We start from the raw sequence: 10,583 nt of genomic DNA, 5'->3' as shown, positions 1-10,583 counted from the left end.
TTGAAAAGCAGAGCTTTTTAAAACGGAGAGATCGGAACGATCGAGAAGGAGATGGGTGATGTAGTTTTGTTTATAGATGAAACTTACTCGAAACCGAGTTCAACTCGGTGTAGAATCTGTCACGAAGAAGAAGCTGAGAGCTACTTTGAAGCTCCTTGTTCTTGCTCAGGGACCATCAAGGTATCTTCGTAATCAAGATTTGTATTTTTTATATATATAAATTATATTAACTTGATTCTATTAAATTTTCAAATTTGAAAAAAGAACTTTGCATATTGATTATTTTTTTATTCAGTTCGCTCATAGAGATTGCATACAACGATGGTGCGATGAGAAAGGAAACACAATTTGTGAAATTTGTCTCCAGGTTTGTTTTCTAACATCAATTAGAGTTTATTTATATTTCTTTTATTTTTTCGGGGTAATTTTGGGGTTATTTATGCTTATGTGATGTTAAAATTATAATTTGTTTCCCAATTTATCATCTCACAAAAAATTTGAATTTACGTAATTGTTTTCTTCTTCTTCTTTCGAAGTTTTCATCTAGTTTTCTTGAATAACAACGATACGTGTTATCCTACGTGTCCCGTAATTTTTTTTTTTTTTTTTTTTTTGCAAAATTAGAAAAAGGAAAAATATTCGATTCTCGTAAAAGATCGTAATCAATGAGCCAATGCCACGCTGTTTAAAACTTTCATAACTTTTCTTCCGAGTTGTATATATTTATTTTACAATGGATTTACAACAAAGAGTTAGAAACAAAAATGGTAACTGGATCCATCGAGTTATGGGACCCCTACCGAACTTGTCGGAGGTACTTTTCTGTTTCTGGCTGTATAGTATTTGGATTCTGTTTTGATAATATTTGTATTAAAAGTGATTTATAATGAGATCGATAATTATATATGCATGGAAAAGAAACACACTAATTAAATATTTTTTTTCAGGAGTATAAACCTGGATATACCACAACTTCAAAACCATGTCCATTGATCGAAGCAGCAACAGTCACAATCGGGTATTAATTTTCTTAAAAACAAAAATATTTAAGGTTTTAATTAATTTCCACCAAACTCCAGCAATTGATCTGTCTTTTTTTTTTTTGTTGGTTCTCCAATTATTTAAATCCTTACACATTTTCTTATTAATATTATTATTATTATTATTATTATTATTATTATTATTATGATTCTAATAATAACAACAACAGTCCAAAACAAATTGAAAAAAAATATTAACTTAATTTATGAACAGAGATAATTTACATATAGCGAGGAGAGGAAATGGAGGAAGAAGAAGAAATAGAAGAAGATTAGTGAGCAGAGCAGGATCAGCAGATTTCCAAGAATGCAACTCTGGTGCTGATAGAGGCGCCTCTTGTTGTACATTCTTGGCTCTCGTTGTAAGTTCTATATCGATCCCCCTTAAGTTTAAAAAAAAAAACATACGTAATATAATTATTAGTAAGCATTTAAGTCTATAATAAGATTATTACGTGGAGGATTTATACACTAAATATTAAACAAATTAGCTAAATATTAAGGCATTGATGCGATGTATCATGAAAGACCAATCTTTGGTTTACGTGAGGTCCAAATCAGAAATGGCAACCACTTCTATCGAATCGACATTTAAGGTTCGCATGATTGGTAACCACTAATGATAATCATTATGTCCACTTGATTACCAATCGTTTAGAAATTTATAACAAAGTTATTGAATCAATTAATTGCTAACAAAAACGGGTACTTGTATTATCATTTAATTTATTTTGATACTAATAAATTTAAATTTAAATTAGTGTGCTTGTTTAAATAGGAGCATCGTTGAAACAATAAGTGAATAACAAATCTATAACACTTTTGAACACTCGTGGAGATGGTTCAAGTTCAGTGGTGCTACTGCTACGCGAATACCAGGGTTACAAAGAACACTAGATTAGAATGATGGTTACGGATTCATTAGAAAACTAGGCACTTTAGGTTCAGTGAGTTTGGCTGGCCTGGTTACTTAGGTTTGGTGAGTTTGGTTTGCTCGGGTTTACTTAGGTTTGGTCGACCAAAAAACCTAACGAAAAGAAAAAGGTGTTTTCTTTTGGAACCAAAAGAATGTCTCTGTTTACTAAATTCGGAAATGGTTCATAGTTATAAGTGGGTGACATATCCCAATTTACATGACGTCTTTTCAAAGCTTTAACCCATATTCAAGCCATGCCCAAATTGAACCAAACCAATTTTATCTGGGCAAATTATCATATCATATAATACCCATATCCTTATGTTACATCTTTTACGGCGTGACTCTTATTTTTGTTGGTACTAATTTGATATTTATATTCTTTTTATGTAGTTTTCGGTGGTGTTGTTGATAAAGCATGCATTTGATGTGGTTTATGGAACCGAGGAGTATCCCTTCACAATTTTCACGGTAAATTGCTCTTCCTTTTCTAATTAAGATTTTTATTTCTAGAGATACAAAAAAAAATATGATTTACTATTACTTAGTTTTATATGTTTTTTAAAGTAAGATGAATGGTGAAAATAATGGGCAGGTATTAACATTGAAGGCCATTGGCATACTATTGCCGATGCTCGTTATCATTCGAACTATCACAGCTATTCAGAGGAGTCTCCGATATGAATATCTCGTAAGCTCCCCAAACATGGACTGTTGAGTGTTATATTTCTTGTTTTTCTTTCTTTAATTAACGATTAACTCCATTTTTACATTCTACAATCAAATTTTAAGTTACAACTCTGTGTATCTCTCTATATGTATACTTATAATGTTCGTTGGTCATTCTTTTTGATAGGAATCTGAGGAAGATACATTAAGTTCTAACGAAGAAGATAATGGTTTGGAAGAGGAAGAGCAACAACAACATTGGGCTTGATTTAGTATTTTCTCTTGTTCAAACCTTTTTTCAGAAAATATGAATGTTCATATAGGAATTTGTAATCATTAGAAAATGTTAGAGGAGAAATTTGTAATCATTAGCAAATGTTACAATATGTTATATAGATTTTTAATCAAAATATCCAAACACAAATTAGAGGAGAAAACAGTTCACCATTATCTTCTATATGGTTATGTAAACTTGAAAGGGAAACTGAAAGATCTTACAAACAAAGATATTTTAATGTTTCGGCCCAGCCCAATTAGATCAAGTTTAGGTTTTTTAAATTAGAGGACAGGTGGAGAGATGAACGGTCAGGATCTAATGACGAATTAAAAGACAGCAGTACCCTTCGATGAAAAAAAGATTTAAAATGTGGCTGCTGGGATTCGAGCCCAGGTCTCCACGGCCACAACGTGGAATTCTTACCACTAAACTACAGCCACTTTGATGTTAATTCTTACATGTTTTACATCATAATACAGTAAACAGTCGTGTTGATCTGAGTTGCAATAAAAAGCCCTACGTTTCCTAAGTGTTTTTTTTTTTTTGAGAGAGTCCATTAATTTACATGTCGGTTTAGATATTTGGGCTTTATATGGGCTTCGGTATGTAAATAAGCCCATTATGTAATGACTATAGTTAAATGGAAAAGGAAAAACGTTATAATTTCCTTTTCTTTTTCCTTATAAACGGTTCGGTTCTTTTTTTTTAGTAACCCCTAATCTTAATCCTAAACATAAACAAATATGTGTTTGTTGTTTATAATAAATACTGCTCTTGATCTCAACATCTCTTAAACACTGAGACTCTTCTTCTTCACTCTCTTCACCGAAAAAAAAAAAAAAAAAATTAGGAGGAGATACCTTTTCGTTCTCTTCTTTAATGGCGTAAGATTGTTTTTTTTTTTTTTTTCTCCTTCCTCTAATTTTTGAAGACCGAAGAAGATTCAAAGCAGAGCTAGGGTTTATGTTTGAAGACCCAGAATTAGGGTTCTCTTTGTCTTCTTATTGATGAATGAATTAGCAAGCAGGATATGGTTTCCATGGCGTTTCTTCTTCTTCTTCTCCAGCTTTCTCTCATCTGATTTGATCGACCAACTAAAGGTAATACAAATTCTAGGGTTTACTTTTAAGTTATGTTAAGACCTCATTCTCTTTGTCTTGTCTTGCCTTGTCTTGTCTTCTAACTCTTTGAGTATCTCGGTTGATGAATTTGCAGGAAGATATTGGTGCCAAGTGATGATCGGAGGAGCCGGATGATGGCGTTTCTTCTTTTAATTTGACCGCCAAGTACAGGTTTTGTAAATTCTAGGGTTTTTTTTGGTTTTGTTTTAATCTAATTCTGGTACATGTTGTGCATGTCAGAAAGATGGATTAAAGAATAAAGAAGAAGAATACTCGGGTCTGCTTTATGTCAAAGAGATGGATTGGAGAGTGGAGAAGAAGAAGACTGCTTAAGGTAAGTTAACTCTGTTCTTCTCTGATTCTTGCTTCTTTTTACTTGGATTTTTCAGTTTTTTACTAACTAATACTAACCAGCATACACATACATCTTCAGTGATCCTAATGGAAGTTATAAGAAGACACTCTGAATTCTTAGGTTTGTGTTACTTGCTCTTAGATGAAGTTGGTATTTTATAATATTTGGTCTCACTTCACTTCTTCTGATATTTTTTTTTGCTTTACGCAGGCAATTCGTACCATTGCTCACAGTTACTCAATACTTCCCCATCCATAAGTGAAACTGAGACTTTTTGGTTTTGTTGTTGCTGAAGATATATATGGTGCACTTCCTTCCCATTGATGTTAAGGATGATGCTGAATTATGGACCCTAAGGATGGCAACAAAATCCTCTTCTTCTTTATTGGTCTGTAAGTCATCCCAAATTTTTATCCTGTTCAGAGAGTTTTTTTCTTCTGTTTCAAGTTTATCTATCTCCCTTAACCATTACTCTCTTTTTGTTTTTGTTTTGAACAACAAGGTGCTACTCAAGTGTGTGTGAGGGATTATGACCTTAACCATGGAATACTCCTCTTCTTGCTTTGTAAGCTCTCTTAAATTCCTCTATCTTTTTCTTGTTTTTTGTCCTGTTTCAAGTTCATCCAATATTTCTATTTTTTTTTTTATGTTGTTGAACAACAAGGTGCTACTGAAGTTGGAACTCGACAAGGCACTAGAATTCAGCGCACCACCCTTTGAAATAAAAGGTACTTGTCATTGCCTCATGCTAACAATTCTCATCCACAGGTAATAAACTCTTTTAACTCTCTGATTCCTTTAACTCTTCTCTTTTCTTTAAAAAGAGTTTTGAATGTTTTTTACTTTTGAAATAAGAGTCTAGCTTTTGTTTGTATACGGTGATCTTAAATATTTGGTTTGTTTGTTTCTTTGGGTGAAACAGATGTGTGTTCGAGTGTTCCAACCAGATTTTTTGGAGGGTGAAGTAGATTCAGAACAAAAACGGTTGATGGAGAGGGTTTTTAAGGTAACAACATCAAACTAATTTTTGAAGGTAATATAAGCCTTTCTTCCCTTGTCCGCTTCCATAAAAGTGAGTCGAATTTGCTTTTTGATGGCTTTGTGTGTTTCTTTCTTTTGGTGAATGTTTTCGCTTTACTCAGGCAAGTGGTTCCATGGCGTTTCTTCTTCTTCAACTTTCTCTCATCTGGTTTGATCGACCAACTAAAGGTAATACAAATTCTAGTGTTTACTTTTAAGTTATGCTCAGACCTCATTCACTTGTCTTGTCTTGTCTTCTAACTCTTTGAGTATCTCGGTTGATGAATTTGCAGGAAGATATTGGTGCCAAATGATGATCAGAGGAGCCGGATGATGGCGTTTCTTATTCTGATTTGACCGACCGCCAAGTACAGGTTTCATAAATCCTAGGGTTTTTTTGTTTTTTTTTTGTTTGCTTTTAATTTAATTCGGGTATATGTTGTGCAGGTCAGAGAGATGGATTGAAGAATGAAGAAGAAGAATACTCAAGTCTGCTTTATCTCAGAGAGATGGATTGAACAGTGAAGAAGAAGAAGACTTAAGCTAACTGCTTAAGGTAAGTTAACTATGTTCTTCTCTCTTTCTTGCTTCTTTTCACTTGGATTTTTCAGTTTTTTACTAACTAATACTAACCAGCATACAGATACATCTTCAGTGATCCTAATGGAAGCTATAAGAAGACATTCTGAATTTTGAGGTTTGTGTTACTTGCTCTTAGATGAATTTGGTGTTTGATAATATCNTGTTGTGTTTGATAATATTTGGTCTCACTTCACTTTTCTGATTCTTGGATGCCTCTATTTTTTTTTTTGCAGTTACTGTACGTGGGCTCCCATCATCTGCTCCATGGCAACATTTGAAGGTCTGATTGACAACTAATGTTTTTGCTGCAACATTTTGGTTTCTACTCCCTTGTCTTGTTTTTTTTCTTTCTGATATGAAATCCATTTTTTTGCAGGATCATATGAGGAGAGCTGGTGATTTCTGCTTTATATTGCTGAGGTCACTCGAGACAGGTTCTGAGTCTTCCTCCTTTGTCCATTTCAAATTCTCCCCATCCTTAAGTTGTGAGTTTAATTCCGCCCCTTTAAAGTTTATTCTTCGTTACACACACAATAGAGAAACTAACTGATATATTTTTTCTTATGGTTTTTTGCTGTTGCTTCTTCCTTCTCTAGATGTTGCAGTCTTACACAACGATGGTCAAATCCTATTCTGGAGATTGAATTGGCGTTTGTTTCAGGAGTCCAGAGAGACGACCACAAATCTATGATACTGTTAATCTTCTGGAGAGTGTTGGGGTGAGATTTGTTTCTCCACTTTTTTAAATTACTTGAAATCTCTCTTGTTTATGTTTGCTTAGTAACGAGTTTGTCTCCTTTAGGTTTTAACAAGAGGAGCCAAGAATCAGTATACCTGCTGCTGGTCAGAGATGGATTGAAGAATGAAGAAGAAGACTCGTACTGCTTAAGGTAAGTTAACTCTGTTCTTCTCTCTTTGTTGCATCTTTTGATTTTATTGGCTCACAGAATAATTTAACTCTATAGGTCCCCAAGCTTTGTGAAGTGTTTGGTGCCTCCTATTCTAACTGAGCCTGCGGAAGGTACTATTTACTTTATCATTCTTGTGCTACCAGCTTTCTGATTTTTCTTAGGTTTTATGAATATCTTGTAATTGTTACAGGTCAAGAACCACCTGTGGCCTAACGTTGATGCTCATAGCGGAGTGCTGCCGAACTATTATCGTTTAACCGAAAACAAGGTACAAACCTGCATTGTTATCACTTAAGTGTTAAACCCTGGGTCTTGTTTTGCTGAATCTTGGTTATAATTAATTGACTGAACTTTGTTTCAGATACAAATTCTACACTGCTTTTTGGCTGTCTCAAGGAGTCTCTTCATCTGCTCACAGATACTACACTGCTTTTTGGCTGTCTCAAAGAGTCTCTTCATCTGCTCACAGGTACATACACAGACATACTTTGGCGCTATTGACAATTCTTGTTGAATAAACCCACACTCATCTTTGTGATGTTGTTTTCTCTTTCTTGTTTCAGCTGATATAGGACCGGGCTCTTCGATTGCCACTAGAGCGGCCAAAGAGTGTAAACATGGAGAGGTTACATGTCCTCCAAAAGGTGAAACTTTGCAACTTTTACATTTTGCAATTTTTGGGGTTTTTTTTTTTTTTTTTTTTTATTACATTTTCTCATATAATTTGGTCTCATTCCTCACTTCACCATCGTTGTTGCTTGTTAGCAATAGATTGAAAATCCAGGATTGGGTTTAACTCCCTTTATCTTGTGTTTTAGGATTATCCGGTTCTTTGGTGTGGGTTTTATGGGTCTTTGGCAACTTCTCGTCCTAAGCGTGGGGGATCACTGGTGGTGGTTGTTCAGCTTTTGCTTTTTCTCAGGCTGGTAACGTTTTCCCCCCTTTAATATTTATTTGGTCATACTTTCTTTTTAACTGGCTCACAAATTATTTAACTCGATAGGTCCTCAAGCTTTATGAAGTGGTTGGTGCCTCCTATTCTAACTGAGCCTGGAAAGGTACTATTTACATTATCATTCATGTGCTACCACATTTCTGTTTTCCTTTGCTTTTATGAATCTTGTAATCGCTGTTACAGATCAAGAACCACCCGTGGCCTAACGTTGATGCTCATAGCGGAGTGTTGCTGAACTATTATCGTCTTACCGAAAGCAAGGTACAAAATTACATCGCTATCACTTAAGTGTGATTCGTTTAAGATCAGAAGTTAAAGGGAATTATCTTGGTGGAAATATTTGGAATTTAGGATCTTCGTTATTAGTTTGCTGCTTCATAACTTTCTGGTTTGTGTCTCATTACGCATATTACTTATTGTTTGATCTATCTGAAATGCTATCCATATTGATGCAGATAATTGTTAAATCCAACCTGTTTTTCGTCAGATCAGTGCTTCAGGTTTTGGTTTTACAGAACCTTGTGTCGACATGGGCTACTATAACAATGTAAGTGTCTTTTGTTTTCTGTTTTAGCTCTGCAACTCTTATGTTCAAAATTGTTGTTCCATCGTTCTTAGTTTTTGAAGCATGATACTGTTGCAGGTCTTTGATGAATACAACGACGAAACTGATATCGGTAATTACAAAGGATTTAGATTTGGATTAAGCCTTATGTTCATGAGTCTTTGCATTCTTAGTTTTAAAGCTTCAATTATTAAGTCTATTGCTTCTCTATATCAGGTGGAGATCTACGCGATGGATAGGGAAGTCATTCTCCAAGTAAGTTCATCTCTATATTATACTATAATCTAACACTTACATCTGTATAATCTTGGTTTGACCTTACTATTTTAATTGATTTTTCAGTGTTGGTCTCGCGTGTTCTCTTCTGCGACTGCAAGGATGAAGACGAAGACTCTCTTGAAGTCATTGCCGCCTTGGAGTCTGGTAAGAGTGAAAACCAACCCCGACTTTGACAGCAATACGTTCTGCGTCCCTGCTAACAGTGGAGAGTAAGACCTAGATCCGTTTCTCCCTTTTGTGTTGTTGTTTCATATGTGTAAATGCTTGGTTTCTAATAGTCTTCTTTGCTTTTTCTCTCAGGTTGCTTTGTCATTATGTTGTCAAAGGATCACAACAACAAGCAGCAATATGGACTGGGTAAGTTTCCACTCATGAGACGCGCTTATTTATGTCTGGTTACTTTTTTATTTTTATCTCTCGTCTCTCGCTAACTTTGGTGTGCATGTTTTTTGTTGTTGCATCAGCTTCAAGGATTGTTAAATTTGCTCAGATACTACCAGAGAAAGGCATCGCTGGACCATTTGTGGTTTCAGGTGTGGAGATGCGCATTTGTTGTTTGTTCTGTGTAGCCTAGGTTTTCCCTGCTCATTCTCACAAGGCGTGTTTTTTTTTTTTTTCTCACTCTCAGGATGCTTGCCATGATCTCACTTTGATCATTTTGATGGTTGTTGCAGTAGCGTCTTTAGCACTTGGGATTAAAAACAGAGGTTTGTAATGAAATCAGTTTAGTTAGATCTTGCTCTTTTCACTTTCACAAGTGTACCGTCAACTGCAATTTAACCTTTGTCTTACATAATCTTCGACAGGGTATCAAAGAAGGATGGTATGATGGAGGAAGCACTGCATTTGCAGTGATTATTTTGATTGTTGTCACGGGTAATATTAACTTGTTTCACTTAAATATGAGCATTTTTGATATTTACTCTTGGTGTTGTTCTGATGCTTTGTTCTCCTCTGCAGCTGTCAGTGACTACAAATAACCTCTCCAGCCTCGGAACCTGAATGATTAAAGTGAAACATACTATAGGTAATAGATTTGCACCAATGTAATTTTTCCTCCCTCAATACTCATTTTTCTTCTTCCCTCCTTAGTTACACTATACATGTGTTGATTGCTGCACAGGTGACAAGAGGTGGAAAATTCTATCTATGATATTGTGGTGCGTGATGTCATACCTCTCAACAAATGAAGTTCAAGATTTTCTAGATAAGCTCTTTAACATTGCTCATGGGATTTTATTTGCTGACAGGGCGGCGGTAGTTGGATTAGAGTTGTCTGGTTCACCAACAGAAAAAGGCCATTCTTGGCTGGGAAATCAAGGTTTAATATTTGAGTTTTATTGTTTTCAACTTCCAACGCAGTTTTACACTTAGGAGTGGAAAAATGATTCGTATGTTTCCTCTCCTTCAGCTGTGGATGAATTTTCGAGATTCTAGCTTCATGCTTTTCCGTTCAACTCAGAGAAGAAGTGTGGTGGTGTTGCTGTAAAACACGGTAAATATCTGCTTCTACATTGTAGATACTAAAATTATTTTTCGGATGTATGATAGACAAGAAAAATCATAATCTCTAGAAAAATTGAGAAAATCCTATCAACAAAGTGAAGACCTCAAATTCCGACTATACTTAAGGATTATATAACCCAATATTAATTTTGACATTTGTATACATTACATGTAGTACTTGTTTAATATGTGATTTCTCTCGCTATATGAACACTAATATTTGTGGGAAAAAAAAAATTAAAGTTCAATGCAAACCTTGTTTTAATACAAAAGAAAAAATTTGAGAGTTAAGAGACATATATGACATACAAACAATCTTAAAAAAAAAAAAAAAAAAATCTGAAGTGTTGGTTTAATTAGTAACACAAAATAGCATTACATTATTCA

General features: G+C 34.7%; 1 protein-coding gene, 2 long non-coding RNA genes and 1 other non-coding gene across 17 annotated transcripts in view; 3 read left to right on the top strand and 1 right to left on the bottom strand.

The window, feature by feature from the left end:
- The window catches only part of LOC104759950, a 3,601-nt gene extending 539 nt beyond the window's left edge, over nt 1-3,062 (top strand). The window contains exons 2-8 of one of the 2 annotated variants that reach the window (XM_010482814.2): nt 1-180; nt 296-367; nt 948-1,018; nt 1,255-1,402; nt 2,350-2,427; nt 2,552-2,647; nt 2,813-3,062. In XM_010482814.2, coding sequence (XP_010481116.1) covers nt 52-180; nt 296-367; nt 948-1,018; nt 1,255-1,402; nt 2,350-2,427; nt 2,552-2,647; nt 2,813-2,893 — 675 coding nt within the window. In that variant the 5' untranslated portion in view covers nt 1-51 and the 3' untranslated portion in view covers nt 2,894-3,062. Of the gene's footprint in view, nt 181-293; nt 368-624; nt 815-947; nt 1,019-1,254; nt 1,403-2,349; nt 2,428-2,551; nt 2,648-2,812 lie in introns of those variants that run through there. The other variant, XM_010482819.1, reaches the window with a different exon arrangement.
- Nucleotides 3,271-3,342, bottom strand: TRNAH-GUG. Its single transcript has one exon. It is a non-coding gene; the product is annotated as a tRNA-His (tRNA).
- Nucleotides 3,635-7,503, top strand: LOC104759912. Of its 13 annotated transcripts, none has more exons than XR_762835.2 (20): nt 3,635-4,002; nt 4,118-4,188; nt 4,268-4,357; nt 4,457-4,498; nt 4,589-4,770; nt 4,881-4,943; nt 5,043-5,146; nt 5,301-5,411; nt 5,521-5,587; nt 5,692-5,772; nt 5,846-5,954; nt 6,035-6,095; nt 6,214-6,260; nt 6,357-6,465; nt 6,577-6,699; nt 6,783-6,870; nt 6,946-7,001; nt 7,082-7,159; nt 7,253-7,360; nt 7,455-7,503. It is a non-coding gene; the product is annotated as an uncharacterized LOC104759912 (long non-coding RNA). The 13 variants fall into 13 exon arrangements; XR_002037203.1 differs by having other exon boundaries at nt 4,264-4,357; nt 4,589-4,766; XR_762840.2 differs by having other exon boundaries at nt 4,264-4,357; nt 5,043-5,106; nt 5,301-5,384.
- On the top strand, nt 9,176-10,382 carry LOC104759907. Its single transcript, XR_762828.2, has 7 exons — nt 9,176-9,223; nt 9,319-9,397; nt 9,497-9,566; nt 9,651-9,717; nt 9,814-9,850; nt 9,941-10,011; nt 10,102-10,382. It is a non-coding gene; the product is annotated as an uncharacterized LOC104759907 (long non-coding RNA).

Source organism: Camelina sativa, chromosome 3, assembly GCF_000633955.1.
Source record: "Camelina sativa cultivar DH55 chromosome 3, Cs, whole genome shotgun sequence".
Classification (NCBI taxonomy): domain Eukaryota; kingdom Viridiplantae; phylum Streptophyta; class Magnoliopsida; order Brassicales; family Brassicaceae; genus Camelina; species Camelina sativa.
This window is presented reverse-complemented; position numbering and strand designations above follow the sequence as displayed.